The sequence below is a fragment of the Anas acuta genome, chromosome 15, assembly GCF_963932015.1.
Source record: "Anas acuta chromosome 15, bAnaAcu1.1, whole genome shotgun sequence".
NCBI classification, from domain to species: Eukaryota; Metazoa; Chordata; class Aves; order Anseriformes; family Anatidae; genus Anas; species Anas acuta.
Window position 1 is genome coordinate 6,642,729 of NC_088993.1, and position 19,713 is coordinate 6,662,441.

The following is a 19,713-nucleotide window of genomic DNA, read 5'->3' on the forward strand; positions in this document are numbered from 1 at the left end:
AAGCTGTTCCTTGAGCAAACCTCAAGTCTGTGAGCTTCCAAGAAGGAAAAGAGGAGGGCCAAGGGTGGACAAACCAACTCCAGCCTGCATCGCCATGGGAACCTCCACTACAATCATCCAGACGCAGAGGACACAAGCTGGGAAGTCCAAGGTAAAAAGCTGACCTTTACAAAGTGCCGTGGTGTAAGCTGCAGATCAGCTGCCATCCGAGGCAGCTTGGCCGGGCTCCCTCCCCACCAGAGCAGGGATCTGGCCACACCTATTAGGGAATCAAAGCCCATGGGAAATTGTTTCTATGATCTGTCAGATTCTGTTTTCTAGCAGCCACCCTGCATGTGATTTCACAAAGTAGCAGAAAATTAAGCTTGAAAAGCCTTAGATCTCCCAGAAAATCCTTTTTCTCATGGGTAAGGAAATACACATAGCTGGCTGCAACACGACGGCCTGTTTTGTTCAGTCCAGCCAAAATGTTCAAGTGGAAACTCCTGACACCACCTTCCCATGCAACGCACAGGAAGAAAGCAACGTTCCCATGCGTTTAAGAGAACTGCATCAATTCAGTTGTTGTAATACTGAGATGAGCCCTGTTTGACAGGCACTGTACAGTGATCCTCCCCAGGTAGCTGAGTGACTTCACTCTTATTGAAATAATTTTGGTGATTCTGACACTCCTTAGCTTGAAGCTACTCTCTTACATTTGGTGGATAACACTACTTGCAGTGTTCCACAGCGAGAGACAGGGTAGGCATGAGAACTGTATTGGTTTCACCTCAGGGCTGGTTCTTCTCGTATGCCTCTAGCAATATTACAGTAGCTGTAAAGCTTCTGTGCAAACACAGCAGTTCAGAAAGTCTCTCCCAGGCTAGCTGATACATCATCTCTGAACGCTGACCTGTCCCTCCCTCCCCGAGCACTGTGCAGAATGGTAAAGAGGCAGGCCAGCCTTCAGTACCTACCGAAAATGCCTCTTCTGAAAGGCTCTGCAGAGCATTCCACTAATCTTCTATCTCATGGTGAAGGTGTTACAGCGGTGAGGAGAGGTACCCTGTGCTCATTGGCAGCTATAGCAGCCCCAGGATACTTTGACTTATGCTGTGACAGGCTCCAAAACCCCAGATCATTTAACCATGACCATTTCCACAAGCATCTCCCCCACCTCCTAATGTAATAAAATCGGGTTTCTCACAGCCCCAACATCTTCTTCATACACACTGCTGCTATCAGAGCAGGAAGGGAGGGGCACGTCTGTAACTTCCCATTTGTAGGTACTCTAAATTTTTATCAAAAAATATCTTTTTTTTTTTTTAAATGGGGAGACAAATTCTGATTTCTGTTATCTTAAAACAGTGGAAAAGAACGATTTACACCACAGCTAGGATTGAACACACATCATTTTTCAAACAGCATTAAAAAGAAACCCAGAGCCACTGCTTTGTTTCAGACAGCATTACTGAGATGAAGCCAGACAGTTATGGGAAGGAAATTCACAGCAGAACAAAAACATGTTGTAAAATACTGAGCAGAAACACGAATAAGCACATTTTAGAGAAGACTGGAGCTGTGTGCAGCAAAAACATGAGTCTAACTGTCATACAGAAATATGACCAAATCCAGTACCTCTTCTCGCTTACAGCATATTCTGTTCTCATTTCCGACAACAAAGGAATAGCTTTTGCTGTCAGATGATCTAAGAGAGTCTTTTAAGTTGCAACAAGTCTTCTAGACTGCTTCCCAGCCACAGCAGGAAAACAGGAAGAATTTTTTACGTACTCCACAATCTCATCCCCTTGCACTCAAAGTGCTTTCTAACGCACAGACTTGCTCAGCCATTATCACTAAGACAGCACCTAAATCCCTAGGAGATAGATGGTGCATCCCCTCCTACCTCCAAAGACAGCCCGTGAATCCGATACGTATATAACATTCCAGCTCTACTGACCACGTCAGCAGCAGCAGAGGAAGCACTATTCTCATTCCAGCAAAGGCTTTGACATTAACATACAGGCAAGGCTCATGGCTAATGGGATATGCTCAATCATGCCACTGAGTTAGAGTGCATTATCCTCAAACTTTCTCCTCTCTTCGCTGTCATAAACCCCAATGCATTAGTGTGGTATTCCTCACGGAATACAGATGAACACAAACTTGAGTTTGTTTTCTTCACACCTTTTCTCCATTCTGCATACTCCCTTCAGGTGACTGCAGGTTTAGTGCAGGAAACATGCAAGAAACAGTAGGAAGATCCCAGGTAGGGGAAAGTCTGGGGAGAGAGCGGGCTAATTCAGGACTTTGTCACTAAAAATGTGCAGTTCTGATGACTGTATTTTAGGCAGTTTGAAGATGCCTCTCGTTCCACTTGCACCCCTTTTGTATAAGCAAAGAGATGTCCTAAAACACAGGAGAATGGAGGAGAGTAATTTCTACCCATTCTGCCAATCATGCACAGCACTAATGGCAAAGCACATTAGCTTGATAGGTCTTTTAAACTGCAATAGTTAGCAATGGTCCCAATTTAAATATGTGCTACCAAACTTTGGGAAAAATGAACTATAATGGCCTACTTCTTCCCTACGTGAAGTCTTCATCTCCATACAAACTTAGGCAGACACCACTGTAGTCCCTTCTCCTTTAAGAAGGCTTGGGTTTTCTAGTTACAACTCCCAGTGACAACCCAAACTCCTGGCCTCACTAAAATCAACAGCACGACAAAAAATCAACAGGACTCAGCTACAGCCAGGCTGTCACCACCTCCCCTCTGTCACATGAAGATGGCTGAGATACAGCCATGCAGCTCCTCTGCTATGGAGTCATTGCTATAAATGCAGAGAGGAGGCCCCAGGACAAATGTCTCACCCACAGGTGACTCATCTCCACGCAGACTCATCAGTCCAATGACGTGTGATATGTACGTAAGTGCCCTCCCCAAAGCTGGAGATACGGCTATCAGGCTGCCTAGCAGATGCAGGGTGCCAGACACATGGGCCCTTAGCATCAACTCAGGGAAAGATGAGACACAAGCAAGATTTGGAAAGCAAGGGACAGGATGAACAGATCTTCTGGATTAGAACTTCAGCTGGGACTTAAACAGGTGAGCTGTTGGGCTTAGGGGCCAGCGTGTGCCATGCTGCAAGTCTCAGCATCCTGCTGGCTCTCCCATTTGGGCACGCAGATGTGGAGGTGCTGTTCTGGGGGCTGGACCTCCTCTCCCCACACATGTTGGTCCAGCACTCAAATGCCCAGTTTAGCAGCTCAATGACCAAGTCCTTCAAGCTTGATCATTGGGCCTGAAGAGTGTCAGGTGAAAAGCTGATGTGGAATTAAGTTGCAGTTCTCTGAGCAAGCCTCTTTAGCAGTGGAATTAAAAAGTTGTAGCAAAAGACAGTGGAAGATGCTGAAGCCACTCAGCATGGGTAAAGCCACGATACTCATCAGTGAGACATCAGAGCATTCAAACTCTACAGCTCAGCACGAGCTTGACAAGAAGACACTAAATTACAGATACACAACTGTACATGCCCTGTGGGCTGTTTGTAGGGAGGGAAGCATTATGAAATAGAAATATTAAGGATTACTTCCACCTGTATCATGCCTTTTTTTTTTTCCCCTTCCACTTCTCTAGAAAGTTCTGGTTCTGTTAGGAAATTTTAGTTTGGAAAGAGCTTCCTCACTTCTAGTCAGAAGTGAAGAATCCAAAAAGCTTCACTGCACGATCTGGCTCATTCCACTGGGACACCTCAGTTTGTCAGATGGCTTTTTCTACTCTTGTTTTGAATGTTGCAAAAACATTGCTTCTGCTGCTTTTCCTGGGAGATTTTTCAATGTCTCTGAAGTTTCACATCAAGCAGCTTCCCTCTCGCCATGCTATTTGGAGAACAGGTGCATCCCAGGCAGGGTTTTAACCTACGTGCCTAAATTAGAAGGGTCACCCTGTGCACGCTGTCACTGGAAATGCTTCTCACTCCCGCTTGAAAGACTACGTACAGAGTTCAGGCACTCGCATGTCCCCATTAGGTGCCTTAAAGTGCATAAAGTAACAAGCAAAGAATCCATGCCCACTTTTCCATAGCATGAAACAGTGATTTCTAATTTTCCTCAGCCATGCATTGCTCTTGTTCTACCTGGTTATTTCAGTCTTTGTTAAAAAAAAAAAAAGTTTGCAACTTTCAAGCTTGAATGCCTGTACACATAAAGCTCTTCTGGTAACATAGTCACCACCAACTTGCCAGCAGGAAAATCCCAAAAGTTTGCATTTGTGCTACAAAAACACCACATTAAAGAACTGCTGTACTTTCTGCAAGTCCCCTCCCACACATCAAACTTCCTGTTGGTTCAGCCTCCACTGTAAAGTCTTTTTGCAGCATTGAGTTGCAACATCAAGGCAAATTTGGTGCCCTGAATCCAGTTCTGGAATTCTCGTCCTTGCTTAGCCAAAACTGAATAAAAAAAATGGAGCTTTGCTTAAGTGAAAAGCAAAGAGGGAGCTTTGTGTAGACCTGCCTTCAATTAGTACTGTTGTCTCAAAAATAAATAAATAAACCCTAACACCTGTGCTGGAAGCCAGGAGGGAAACTAAAGAATAAAGAAGGAGCAAGTAGGGAACTGATCACCAGGAGGTGCAACAAAAGCAATTCTTTGGAGTTAAAAAAAATAAAATCATCTTCACTTCCATTTAGGGATGGAGTTTCCTTTCCCTGAAACCTTGCTGACATGATCACTCACCCAGTCCTGCTGTGCCCTGACTCCTCTTATCACGGAAGGTATCCGTACAGGCTGGGAATTCAACAAGATGCTCCGGGAAGCATGCAAAAAGATGTCAAGTGATAGATGGTGGGGCTGTACCGTTTGGGCAAGGGCCCCAGGGTACAGAGCACTGGAGAAAGTGCAGTACAAAGACAGTGTGCCTTAATGAAACAAATTAGCAGAGGCAAAAAGCAACAGTGCTGGCTACAGGTTTCCCGTGTCCCTAGGGTTAATGCTTGCATCCTAAAGCTTAACAGCAGAGAGTACTTCCATGTTAAAATGAAGTTCTCTTTTTGCTGACAAGGAACACTGTAGTTAATGACTTCTACGGGGACCATGCCACTCCTAACCTAACCTGCGGTTTTAATGACTGCTCTGTGAGTTTACTCTTCATGTCTAAAGTGAGTTACTGGAGGTTAATAGGCAGCATGCATAGTATTAATAAGAAAGCCTCAAAGAAAGATTGCAAGAGAAAAGCAATCTGTTTGGGGTTCAGAACAGACTGAAAAACGCTAGAACAATTGACTGAAAACAAGACCTTGGCTTAACCTTTAAGCACTTTGTTGAGTGTATTACAGAAACTGCTATCAATTGCTTGTAAAGCCGTACACAGAGCTTGGCAGCACACAAGCAGATGGCAGTTTTACCTGATGTTCCTCCTCCCTCCACTCCTACCCATTTGTTTCATCCACCCATCAGGACTTGAGTTTCAGACTAAGCTACCTGGAGCAAGAACTGCATGCCTTATGTATTCACTGTATGCCTTTCCAAGGGATAGCAGCAGGTCCTCTGGTCAGCTCAGGTTTGCATACACCACTCCAAAATCAAGTAAATAAAAAGCAAGTACGGATCACAGGCCCTGTGCAAAGTTTTCACACCAATGAAGTTAAAAAATGTGACACTGAATTTTCTGTGTAGAATTTATACTGGTTGTATTTTAATGACACTTGGGAACATTCTCAGTTGGTATCACTTTGTAAAGCTTCAGGCAGACAACGGGGTTAGCTGCTGCCTGCTGAGAGGCTGGCTCATTGCGCCTTGCTTAGAGAAGTCAGCCTTTCTGTTTAGCTGCAAGACACATCTATTAAAAAGCCACGATACATCGTGGTCTCAGTGTAATTCAGGCCTGGGAACCTGGGTGGCACAGAGCATTTGAACTTAGGAAGAGAATGTGGCCTTTAAATTGACTTTCATTTTTCTATGGCATCAAGGCAAAGACCTACCCCCAGAAAGTGCCTGCTATCTTGCTGTTCAACTTCTAATGATTTATAATCCCCCTAATAGGGGATTTGCATAAAAGCCCTGACTGTTTTAAATGATGCCTTACTTTATGCCTTACAAGTATACAGAAGATTTATCTTTTACAAGTATGTCAGCCTGCTTTATTGCACTTGCCTGTACTTGAAAGCTACAGTGACTGCAAATCAACAATATTAAGCCTCCTTTTCCTTCAGAGAAGCGGGATAAACCTTGAGGCAAATTGCTGAGTGCACTGCTAAGCCCCTAAGCTTTCATGGCATTGATTCTCACATTGTAATAGTAATCCCCAAATCTGGTTGGGATTGCAGCAAAGTTCTCAAGCTACACTATTTTCAGAACTAAACTTTGTTGTGAACCAGAATTGCAGCCTTCACAATTCCCTGGAATTGTATCTCAAGTTTTTTTTTTTTTTGATGATTTAGAAATACTGGGAAAAAAACATGATCAATTAAAGGCTGGTGATGTCATGGGAAAGGAATAAGTGGAACATTCCCTCAAAAGGTATGGAAATCAGGTAGCATTCAGTGCTTCTTTGAAAAGCTGGGATAAATATTTACAGTAAAGTGGGAGAGGCAGTTATGTGCTTAGAGGCCTAAAAGCAATGTTTGATGCCCACAGGGAATAAACTCCTTGAGTAAGCCCAAGGTGTATGAATTCTTGTAGCATTACATTCACTTGAATATCTGTTATGGAACACTTGCTAAACTGACAGAAGTGAAGAAGTTAATTATCATTCTATTTCCAGACAGCATGAGGTGAATGTTCCTACAGACTTCTCTAAGAAAGCAAGTTTAATCACTTGATTTTAAGTGGTGCTATGCCCTTGTAATCTCATGCACTTCAGTGGAAAATCAACACTGCTTTGAAGAATTTATTTTCAAACAGAGTTTAAATGCTTAGCTAAACCAAATGAAAATACCTGTAACACAGGAAGAACAACAACTTCTACTGGACACGAGAAAAAAAATCAGAAGCTCAAGCATTTTTGTACAGTACCTGAGGATCAGGACTAACAGTAGTGATGCAACTCAGCAGGACAGAGGGAATTTCAGGAGCAAGTGGATATAGTTGGTTTTGGAAGCAATTGACCAGTTCAGGTCTCCACCAAATAACATCTGGAAGCCACGTACAGGATAGAAATTCAGTAATCCTCTGGTAAAAAACGGATATTCCTTGGAGATCTTCTTCAGTCTGCAAGAAGTCAACAATTAAAATGCATTGGTGATAGGCACTGCAGCTCGCTGTTCTGTGCTGCACTGTGTACCTGTAACAACTCTTTCTGCCTGCAACAATCCCAACCTCGTGCTTCACGCATCTGCCATACAACTGCACTTCAGTGTTCAAACCAAAATCTTAATTTAACACCTCTCAGCTTCCCAAACCATCACAACCTGCAGCCCTGCAACCAGAGCTTCTAAACTTGTCCCCTTACCCACAGAAAGCACACTCCTCCCACGATCCTGCTGTCACCCTGCAAAATCTCCACTTCCAGGACCAAAGACAGAACTGAAGGTCCTGATACTGGGTTTGTGACACCAGAGAGGGGACTTGAGAGCAGATGTTGTCTGCAACAGCCAGTTATGCCCACCAGCTGACCGTGTGATATGCTCACACCATGGCCTGGGGACACGCTTCCACGTGGACTTGCCTCAAAAACCGCTTTGGTAAAGGGGCTGAGAAGATTAGCAGCATTGCCCTTCCACCACAGTCCTCGATACGCTTGGACAGCTGAGCTATAAAACCCCATCGCGGATGATAACTGGAGAGTTAACAGCAATCTTCGACTGGTAGCCAGACACTGGTATAAAATAACTGGCTCATGACACCTGACAGCCCACAGATACTGCTCCAAAGCACATTACATACATACATCCCTCTTGAAGAGGGAGAAAAAACAGGCTGATACAATGAAACATACATTTGCAAAGGGTTTCATAGTGATAAAAATGAAAATATTTATTAATTTCAGGATTTTTAAAAGATTGATACTAACCTTAATATCGATATATTAATTTTGAACACTGCACTGCTAAATTACATTTTCCATCATTTAACCTCCCCTCTAAGCCCTTTGTTCTTTCAAGTTTGTTCTTAATTAGTCAGATTTTCCGAGAACAAATTGGTGACCTCAATGAAACCCAATCAGAAATGAACAGAATTAGCAATTAGGCGAAGCATCTTCTCCATATCCTCTGTTACGGCACCTAGAAATTAGAACTCGAGCAGTAAAGGACTGAAAAAAAAAAAAAGCCCCAAATCTAATGACAGAGATCGTGAGCTCTTTTGAACCACCACGGAATTGTTAAGTGATCGAAGCATACAGGGAAGAACCATGCTGCTCTGCGTGGTGCTAGTGTGCCTAATTGGGAATGCTGAGTAGATTCTTAGAAAGCATGCTCTGTACAAATCTAATTCCCATCAGATATGCCTGTAAATGCAGCTTGTTGATCTGCATGCAGAAATTACAAGAGGTGTAAAAGCATTTGTTCTAACAACTCAAGAAACCAAAACCATGAAGGAATATTCAAATCTTTCCCACTTTTCTCAATTGTTTGGAAGGAGCACTGAAATAAAACGAGCAAAACCAAACCCCAAAAAAGGGATTAAAACACTGCAGAAGCACTTGATAGAGAAACAGATGTCATCATAATTGAATACACCACAAGTTAATCTGCTTAGGACAGGAGCTTTTCCTTGAGAAACCGTTATTATATTTGTAACCATATGAAAGACATAGATGGCAGTGAAGAAGCTAGTAAATAAAACGTTGGTGGCTTACAGCTCTGTAATGTAGCTCATCTCCAGTTACTAGCAACTGGAGAAAAACATCACAACAAGCAAAGAAGCACCCCAAACCAACCAGCAGCACACTACAGCTACGTGAAAGCAGCAGGCTGTCTTGTTCCAGTTGCTGGTGATGAACTGTGCCCCAGCATTATTGGAGCTGTGACGCTAGGGCAAGCACTGAGCCACACAATCAAATACATCAAAGCCAATGAGACTGATGAACACGCTCAGGGTGTTCAGTCACACCAGGGGTGGGAATTATCAGTGAGGCAAGCTGGAGAAGGTGAAATCTTGCTGTCTTGATACAGATAGGTCCTCAGATTCTAGCAATCCAGTATCTGCTGTACAAATCATATTCATGTTACTATCAGAAGAAAATCCACGGACAACTGTCATTTTGCTGCTATCACAAGATACAAGTACAGACACACAGATGGGCATTTTCTTCCTAGCATCAAATAAGCAAAAATCTACCTAGTAAGCTGTGTGGTCTGTACACCTCCATCTTTGGCACTGAAAATGGACCCTGGACCCTCCACTTTAAAAACATTAAATATCAGTTGTCAGAATGCTGTTGGTTAAAGTTTATACTGCATGGTATGCCTCTCTACACAATACAAAACAAGGTAAGGAAAATTTTCCTACATTTTTATAGTCATTCTTGGAGTCAGTAGCTGCAGTAATAATGCCTGGGAACACCGATTTTTCCTGGATTTTCATATTTTGAAGGAAGCCCAGGTAACTGGTTCTTATTGTGCCAACAGGAGACAAACAGAACAAGAAGCAGTAAATGCCACAACGGAATAATTTTATTATCCGATTCAACCACTGAAGTATTGTACGTTAACTCTACAGTATGAGACTGAAGACTTAAGTGTGAAAAGTAAAGTCTACCACATCCCTCTCCAACAATAGCTGAAGCTGTTCATGGGGAGGAGTGGGGAGACAGGGCTAGTCTCCCCATTAGGACTAGTTGTTTTCCTCATCTCTGCTGTGGGCTGACGTTTCTGAAAGACTTTTGTTTTTCCTATCAGCTTAAATCTCCGTTGGGGAAAGAGCAGCAGCTTTACAAATGCCTCAAGAAAGCAAAACTGACAAAAGTCATTGTTATCAAACTGACACACGGTAGAGCCTCCAATAAGAGGAAACTTCAGTTATACAGAGTCTTGCTTTGAGCAATACCATCCAAATGCCTTGCCTGTTCACTTCCATGCACGCTAGCTGGACTCAACAGCAACATTAGTGGCTGGAAATGGGGCACTAAAAAAGCATTTACAATTTATATGCGGACTGGAAACTCCACAAGGTTTATGTGATAGAATCCTTCCCAGCTCCAAGCAAACCTTCAGAGCAGCCTGGGCTTGCAGCTTCACGAGTTCATTCAATTATTTGACACCAGATATATGTTTTGAGCATACTCAGTGCTCATTAGTTCTGATGCTCTGGTCAGCTCCTCATCTGAGATCAGCAGAGAGTGATAAGGCAACTGGACAGGAGACAGGTTAGTCCCTGTTCCTGTTTTCTTTGTTTCACAGAAAACATCTGGAATTGAGTCACCTGAGACAGAAATCGACACTAAGCCCTTGTCCAGCCTAGCAGGCTGCTTAGCCTCATTAGCTCTGCTGCTTCTGCCAACAGATGCCCAAACACTAGCTGAAAGGTGTTTCTTTTTTTTTTGAGTAGTGTTTTAATCATAACATTTTTGCCAGCATCAATCATTTACGTGTGCAAGCACTGGAGCCGCAGCTGTCATACTCCAGGCTTTATGACACATCATGGGAAATTCAATCTTTACTGCTGATAGACAGGCAGCTGCGAGCAAGGAATGCTCACTGCAGCTGAACAAGGGAAGCTGAAGCAAGTTGTCCCCCCACAAGAAGGACATGGACCTATTAGAACGAGTCCAGATGAAGGTTATATGGATTATCAAGGGGCTGGAGCACCTCTGCTACGGAGCCAGGCTGAGGGAGCTGGGGTTGTTCAGCCTGAAGATGAGAAGGCTCCAGGGAGACCTTACAGCAGCCTTCCAGTGCCTATAGGGGGCTTCAAGAAACCTGGCGAGGAAGTCTTTGCCGGGGGTATAGGGATAGGACAAGGGGGAATGGCTTTAAAATAAAAGAGGGTAGGTTTAGATCAGATATAAGGAAGAAATTCTTCCTTACAGAATTTCTGGAAATCCTTGGAAGTGTTCAGGGCCAGGCTGGATGGGGCTTTGGGCAGCCAGGTATCCCTACCAGGGAAGAGTAGCAAGACCACAGTGGGTCTCAGCTCTAACAAGCTGTCTCCACAAAGGAAAACAAAATAGTCAATACTCCGAGCATCTTGATGCAATCTGTTTCAGATTAGCTCTGTTAAAAGACAGCAACTCTGGGCCTCACTTTGTTCCATTTCACAGCTCTGCTGTTTTCAGGACACGAGCTCACATCATGCCTTACAATACACTGTGCCACCTACGCATGCTAGATTTTCAGCTTCTGTGCTAGACCTTTCAGCTTGGTGTTTTGGTGCACAGCACAGACTCTGTAGTCTAGCAGAGTTGAAGGAACAGAGTCTCGGGTCCTATCTTTGGGTCCTGACTCCTGGGAACCAAATAGCAAGACAACATTCCCTCTCATAGGCCACACTCTTCACACAGTTAAAATATAACAGGACAAAACATAATACACGCAAACATATGTCTCCTCAGTCAAGTCCCTGCACTGTGGGGTTACAGCCACCAAAAATATATTAACAGCTAATGAGCAGCAGAGACAAAAGACTTCGCCATATAGAGCTGGTTTCTCATCTGCACATAATCTAAATTCAGCATAACTGAGGACAGCTTGAGTTGGCAATTAGCTGTAAGCAGTCTTTCAGTTCACACAGTACTGGGCTGTTCCCCCATTCTAATTTAGAGCAGCACTTATGCTTTTCTGTCCTGGCTCACTGAAATTTGAGCTTGAATTGGCATATTCAAGCCTGGTCTCTAGTGAAAAATAGCAGTAACTGCCTGTGGCAGTTCTGTATGACTAGCAAGTGTAAAGGCTGCTACTTACTTTAATCTTCTGGATCTTGGTGCTGTTTTGGGCTGGAGATTCATCTGGTGGCATTAGACAAGCATATAGGGCCAATCCATCCCCTTGCCAGGCCTGCTGTAGCCCTACCACCTGAAACGGAGCTTTGGGTCCACCTTTAATTTTCACAGGAGGCACCTGTAAATCCATTTGAACATAATTTCATTTTTAGATGGTTGTATTTAGAGACTGAAGGTAACCCCTTATCTTGCTCTGTTGCTTTTGAGTAGTCACATAATATACAATAACCCAGGGAGCACTCTCACTTGATTAGTGGATTAGCTATGGTTTAGCCACTAGAAAAATCAATAAAGACCAAATTAAATAGGAATAACATGTAGGTTTTGATAAGTCATAGGATTTATTTTCTCAGTGAGGACTCTCGTGACTTGCAAGCTCTGACTTCCACCAGTTTCACTAAGTGAAAGCAAGAACCTACATTTGTTCTTTAGTCTAGCACGAAATGAGAACCGAGTCCCTGTCAACACTGCCCATTTGTGGCACTGCATGCTGCCTTTGTCAATGATAATGAAATCAGTCCGATCTCGGTTCAAAAAACAGTGCTCAGTGATTATGCCATTCTGAGGAGCTATTGCAGGCATCTTTAATAAGACTTCATCTTCCCTATTAGGGATCTCTAAAAGGCAGAACCCCATCAATCTCTGTTCAGTGAATCCACCTTGTAGTTAGACTTGAGGTGATTTCTTTCTGACAGATTTTTTTATGTGTGGGAGGCATTCTATCTGCCAATATACACATCTGATCCAAAACAAGGAGGATAAAAAGGGACTTGTGCCAACCTCAAGATAAACACTGGGCATCTTTTATTGTGAGCATCAGTTTTGTTCCAGAGACAGGATTCCAGGAGTAGAAACCACTTATTGGCTCACAAGGCTGCCCCAAATGAGGCTGAAACAGGACGAGTTTCAGCAATGGAATACATGAGAAACCTTACTGTTGGGTAGAAAAAAGACAGAAAAGATATCCAAAACAGCCTGGGAAGACATCACAGCACTGCAAAGCATCCTGAAACTTGGTGTAAAGAGGGCAGAGGACCATCAGAAAGTCAGATACAAGCAACCAAAGCCACAAGAAAGAGCAGCAGCCATGTGAGGCAAAGATCCCTGACCCAGATTGTGTACTAGATGAAGAGACAGGCAAGTTTGAATTACAGGACTGTAATTCCTTCCCAGGGTTCTGGTGAATACTGAAACCACTTAAGCCTTGTTCTCACTGTCACCGTGATCTCTAGATAGATTAATAGCTCTGCTATTCACTGCATACATAAAACAAAGCTATTTACAGTGAGATAAATGCCTTTAAAAATATATTCTCAACACAAGGCATGAGTGCATTTTCAAACTGTGGAATTGGTCAATTGTATCACTCAAAATAGCACTACCAAGTCCTTGACTGCCTTGAATACTGGTTTCGCATGGGAATTTCTGTAGTAGTTCTGCTACTGGAGAATGCTGTCATCTTTACCACATTCTCCACTAGTAGAAATCAGCATATCTTCAAGGAAGTCAATAAAGACATGCTGATTTACATAAGCCAGGAAGCCAGTGATTCAGTGGAATTACACAGATGATCAGCAGATGAGAATTTGGTCTAAAATGCTTCAACTTTTCTTTCATTACAGAAACACAGACGTTTTCATTGCTATCCAGCAGCTGTTTGGGAACCTGTCTGAAATCAGTTTGTGGCTTTTACCCCAGTTTTCATTGGACATTATGTCCATCACAACATTTGACCCTCTTAATAGAGGCAACGCTGAACCCTGGAAGCTGAGATGCCCTTTCAGGCTTGAAGAGAGCTTCTGCAAGTCAGAGCTCAGGCATTTTAAGTGGGAGTAAAGGGAAGAAACCTCACACTGCAGCTGTTCATGAGCTAACTATTTTCCGAATGGAAGATTCAGACTCTGGGGTTGTTCAAGTGGCAATTTTCATTAGCACTGAACTAACATTAAGGAATGTTGGCAATGTTTTAATGGAAGCACGAACATCATTAACAATTAATACTGTTTAAGTGGAGTTTAAGTGATTTAAAAGCCTTGTGCATGCTGTCCACTCACGGTGAAATTTACGTTGAGCACATGGATAGGTATGCCAACGTCTTTAACAAGGGAAGATAAGAAGGCCAAAATGCAGGGTGGGGGGAAAGAAAAAATACTTCCCATTTTTCTTAGAGGAAAAGGGTAGCATCAGATGAATGGGAAGAGCGAAGGTTTCTTTAGAGGGGAAAAGGTGTGATCGGAAGGACAACTAAGACAAAACAGACCAGCACTTGTTCATTGCCCTCTGGGCTATCAGAAAGGATTTGTTCTTAAATAGAAGTGTCGAGACAAGTGAAAGGATGGAAATGTCTCCATTTTGCTGTGGACTAAATATAATACTTAGCCCTCTGCTTTCACTAATCACTTTTGATTACTTTGAGTCTGCCTCACTATTTTTTAAAATTAATTAATTTATTTTTACTTTCTCTGCCATGCTCTTTGTAAACTATAGGCATAATCCAGCAAAACTTGCATTTAAAGACAAGGTAGGACACAATTTCCCCTCCATTTAACCACTGTTCTGTAGCTGTTGGAAGAAAGCAATTTTGAGAACCTATTCACTAGAGGGAAAAGCACACCCTTAATCATGCAGAACCTTCTTTTGTGCAGTCACTGCACATACTCACCAGAGACAGAAGCCACGTCACAAGGGCATTGTAGATGTCGGCTGCTCTCAGCTCTACGTTAGGCACCTGCCCACTGCACTGATCTGTAGATACCTGGCCACAACTTGACAGCCGAATTGTCATAAGCAGCACCTCATTTTTCATAGGGGCTGATCTAGGTAATGTGTCAATATCTGGCAAATAAGAGGCTTCCTGTCCAAAAAAAAAAAAAAAAAATGTAATTTGGATTACTGGAACAGTGTTCATCATCACGAGTGAATTATATTCATTGCCATCATAGGAGGAACAATTAATATCTAGTGAGCATTTATCAGAGAGGAAGTGGGAGCCAAAAAAGCGAGGTCATTATATCAGTGACACATTCTGGAGCACTTCAGTTTTTCTTGGAGAGCTGTCACCTGGGTCTCCATTTAGCCTAATACTGCTCGGTAAATGGAAGATTACGTGGTTACAGCTGTATATAGCATGATAAGATTTACTCTGTATTCTTTAGGATTTGGCACTATTTCTTTTAAAAATCAGTGAACGTCTTCAAGGCAAGCATGGCAGAAGTGTCAAAACTTTCATCATTTTCTGCTTCATCTACATACCTCATTCACAGATGATGATACATTCAAGTGAATTCATTGCCTGTCTTTTACTTTAGCATTGATACTTGGTTATTTAGGATGCAATCCATCTCCTTGAGGAGACCTGTTCTTTAACAAAGAGCCCCAACCTTGAATTGTGGGATTATAGTTTAAGGGATCTCTTGTTTCTCCAAAGATGCAATAGCTGTAATTATTAGCTGGCTTGCTATTCCTACCTATGTTCAGCCTGCTGCCCCTGACATTTCTTCTGTAAATTAGGAAACTAGTCCCTAAAATCACCAAGATTATCCAGTACACATGAATATTGTTCCTCGACAGGTATGATCCTTGAATAAGGACCTTAAGGCCCGCACCCCCAAGGCATGCTGAGAGCATGTATTCTACAAGCTTCGACACACATTCATTTACAAGTAGCTGGAGCTGTTTATGGTGGTGTTATTTCCAAGCTACTAGTTACAGCATCAGATGAAGGCTATGCTCACCACTTCAGAGTCAGCAAAGTGCAACAAGACTGCATTTCCTGTGAACGTCAGTGCATCAGTGCAATCAGCCAGCAGACTACACTGCTAATTAAGGTGGGCAGAATTAATCTGAAGTGAACTACTGTAATACGAGGCTAGCAGGCTCCCCTTTCTGTGAGCTGAGCTGTGGGAACACAGGAGGAGCACAATGAGAACAGAAGGGTGTTGAGGAGCAGCTGGGCAGTTGTTTCCAGGTGCTCCAAGTAGCCCTTAATGAGGATGTCTGCCCATGCCTTTACACTGAATTAACCTTAATTTGATTTACCTGGATGTACTTTGGAAGAAAAATCAGCTAAATCCAATTAAAGCCACTTTAATTCTGAATTAAAACGTTCACAAAGGTGTTTAATGACTAATCCATTTGACAAGTTAATGTAGCTTGATTTTTGTGCCTGTCCTCAAAACACAGGATTCCTTAAAATGCTTTTCAAAAAAAAACACCCATAAATACAAAGCCACAAGTAGATCTACGGTGTTGCCCAGTTATTTTGCCGGTAAGGTAGTTGCCTACAAGCACCAAATAAAAAGTGCAATTAGTAAGAAAGGAAAAATAATCATGCAAAATCTTCTGATGCTGCAGATCTGTAGTACTGATGTTACTGTAGTCCTAAGGAGCTAACATGGCTTTGACACTACCATCATAATTCTCCAAGAAAGAGGCCTGAAAAGAAACTTGGAGATTTTCAGAAGAATATGACCTTCTCCTGTAGCCTGTTTGGAGATGTGATTCTTTCTTCCTCTCTCAGCAAGCGTATGGGGAGTGCAATCAATGACTGGAGGTAACTTGAGAGCTAAAGATTAAACCAGGATCTATTCCTTAAGCAGGAAATTTCAAACTTTTGCAGATCTACTTGGCCCAGTGGCATGGGAGGGCTCAGTAAGTTTTCTGACCAAGCTCAGATAAGAATTTCACTTCTCCACTTGTTAAGGTTCTTCCTGAGAGCGAATGAGGGTTTGAATATTGCTCTTTGCCCTTTTCTTCCTCTGTCAGCCTCCTTACCCAACAAAGATCTAGGCAAAGAACTTAACTAATTGCAGAAATACTAAGACTAATTAACAACAAAATGAAAAGGAGCTAATTCTGTTTGATTTCAGGCAATAACTGCTGAAGTCAGCTACATCCAGTGCTTTCTTAGTATGCCTTTGCTCAGCATTGTCCAATTTACCTAGTCTACCTATGAAGAGAGTCCAATTTCCCTACATGTTACACTGACTTTTGTGACAGTATTAGATTGTAAAAAGATAAAAATGACTGAAATCCTGAGCTATTTTTGGTTGCTCTGGCTAGAATTGTGCTGTCAATCACAGATAGGCTTGCAGCTGATTGTACTCAAGTACCAGCAATTACCATAGAGTAAATAAGATAAAATTTCCTATTTCCAAAGTGCTTGCTATTTTATTTTGCAATTATAGTTTACAACACTGCAGCTTACAACCCTTCAGCTTGATTTTCCATCCACCCTTCCACACCCAGTTCTGGCCACAATTCTCCACTGTGACACAACAACTGTGCAAGCAGAAGCATTGGGCACACTGAGCAGCCAAGGAAGAACATGTCTAGAGGTTGTGTTAAATAGATATCTAAAAAAAATTAAATAACCTACCCCCAAATCCACACTGAAAAGGAGGAAAAATTAATTGCAAGATGCCTTATGGATACCCATGCCTTCTAGCTTTCAGCTAAAAAAAAAAAAAAAAAAAAAAAAGCAATTCAAAGGGATCTGCACAGATCTGCTTTTTTTTTTTTTTTTTTAAATCAGAGCTGTTTATAATCACAGCAAGCTGAAGCTTAGTGGATACAAGTTTGTCAGCCAAGACTAATGTCATTTTGTTTCTAATAAAATAGCTCTAATTGGTTAAATGATGCTTTTGTTGATGGTTTCTGAAAAGACTAGTTGGCATTGCTTTTACTACGCCCGCACACCGCATTGGACAAACAGCTCTGTTGCCCTAGAACTGGGAAAGATTATCAAAGCTGTTAGAGGCTGGAACGACAGAGTAGCAGTTCAGGAGCCAAGGGGGCCAGCTAAGAACTTCGCTGCTGGCTCCCAGCTAGGTATAAGGCCAATGGCAAGTGAAAGTGATTGCCATCCAACTGCTGTTTGAAAAACACTCTACATTATGCGTTTGGAAAGTTCCTATCACTGCACGGATCCAAGAAAGCAGTATTTCTCATCAAAATCAGCTCACCCAGGCTGAGGGTTATCTCCCAGGGGAAGGGTAGGTCAAGGAGAAGCAAACTTTTTACAGATACAGCCTCTCTTTTGCAAATAAAGAAAACTTTAGCATTTTCCTTCTAGCAGTTTTTTTTTTCCCAATACAAACTAAACTGATGCTAATGCTAAAGAAGGCATCATGTTCAATCAAAATAAACTCTCTACTATGCTGAGCAGACTCTATAGCATGGAGAGCTAAATGAAAGCATCTGCTGCATGTGAAACATATAAGTTATACTTACTGAGTCTCCTCCTTCTTTACTGGAGGAGGTGAATGAGGGGGAAGGGGAGGAATAGGAAGAATCTTCCTCTCATTGGCTGAAGGCTTAATCAAAATAATTGTTTTCAGCCATGTCTAAATTTATCCTCCTATGTCATCCGCACCCTAGCTTGGATCGCAGATTTCAGAGGCAATCCCTGATGAATGGCAAATTACTGACTGCAGAAATCTTCTGCCAAATGATGCATCTGCTGTACGTTTGTAAATGTGAACTGATTTCTAGGTACTTTAGCAGCTCTAGCTAATTTCTCTAATGAAAATTCTATACTCTCATGCTGAAATAGCTCTAGCATTGCATGTTCATGCTTCGCTAGAGGCACAGCTCACAGTACAAAACACAAGCATGCTGATTATGTGGTGATACATCTATTTTCCATGCAGTCATGTTGCTAATGTAGGACAGTAGATAGTTGGGATACATTTAACATTTGTGCCCCTCTCTCCAAACCAAAGCAGATAAAGCTTTCATGCCTTCTAAAAATTCTTGCATTAGATGAAGCCATATTGGAAATGTCAAGTGTTTGTTCATTTTCATTCTGTAGGGAAGGAAAAATGATGACAATGCCATCTGCTAGATTATCTGAAATTCCACATTAGATGGTGGAATAAACCGTGAAACTATTCAAAGAACTGCTTTATCATTGCAAAGTGGGAGAACAGATAAGAATGCGGAAAGTATCTGCATTTCCTGTACGCAACTGGCAGAACATACTGTAATTAGAAAGGCAACATTTCATAATAAAAAGGAGAGTATGATTGATGTTAATGGTCTGAATGGTCTTTCTGTTAATGCGTTTTTGTACTAGATTCACTCTATATAGCACGAATGGCTTTCTGAATATCAAACGTGCTGAGGTTATGGACCTGAAAAATATAATGGTAGCAAGATATTATTGAATTTTTTTTTTTTTTGATTTGAACTGAGCTTCAGATTGCTAAAATGGAAGAGGTACAATCCTCCAAAGCAGAAAACTCTCCCAGAGTAAGATTGCAGGAACTCAAAGAGCTGAGAAACAGAAGCATTACTTGTTATGATCTTGGTAGTTCTCCAGATAACCTCACACAATATGTAGCGCCCTAAGTGAAAAAAAATAAATAAAGAAAATTTCTTCGCTGAAAATTCTTTTAATGTTCTGGACCATTATTCTTAATCTTTGGCATGAAGAATATAATTTCTTCTGATTCAGAAAGAGACACCTATCCATCCTTGGCATCATGGAGGTGCTAAAGCTAGCCAGCACCTCTGCTGGAGCACAAAGAAGGTAAGTGTCAGAGTGAAATGTCAGCTCACCACCAGCATTTACTGAGCATAGGAATGAAGTTCAGAGATGACACAGAGGAAGAAACTGAGCTCTGCATGGCTCAGAAACCAAGGACAGGAAAATTCACTTTGTACACCTTTTCTTGTTGCTGCCACCCCAGCATCGTCAGCCCCAAATGCAATCTAAAGTAGCTTTATATCCACCACAGCTCTGGAAGTCAGTCAGTGATACGCAGGATCAGTTACATTTCTGGGTCAGGATGTGTCATTGTTCTACAACAATCTCTTTTCATCCTATATTCCCTATAAGGGATTTTTCACCT

The 19,713-nt window shown here is 42.1% G+C and overlaps 1 protein-coding gene across 10 annotated transcripts in view; it reads right to left on the minus strand.

Annotated features, from left to right (window-relative positions):
- The window catches only part of DNAAF8 (dynein axonemal assembly factor 8), a 102,660-nt gene that overhangs the window by 57,381 nt on the left and 25,566 nt on the right, over positions 1-19,713 (minus strand). For all 10 annotated transcript variants that reach the window (XR_011101550.1, XM_068698755.1, XM_068698754.1 and 7 more), the window contains 3 exons: positions 14,523-14,714; positions 11,823-11,978; positions 6,997-7,191 (listed from right to left, as the gene is read on the minus strand). Coding sequence is in view for 9 of the 10 variants with exons in the window: in XM_068698755.1 (XP_068554856.1) it covers positions 6,997-7,191; positions 11,823-11,978; positions 14,523-14,714 (543 nt within the window). In the remaining variant the exon portion in view is untranslated. The remainder of the gene's footprint in view (positions 1-6,996; positions 7,192-11,822; positions 11,979-14,522; positions 14,715-19,713) is intronic.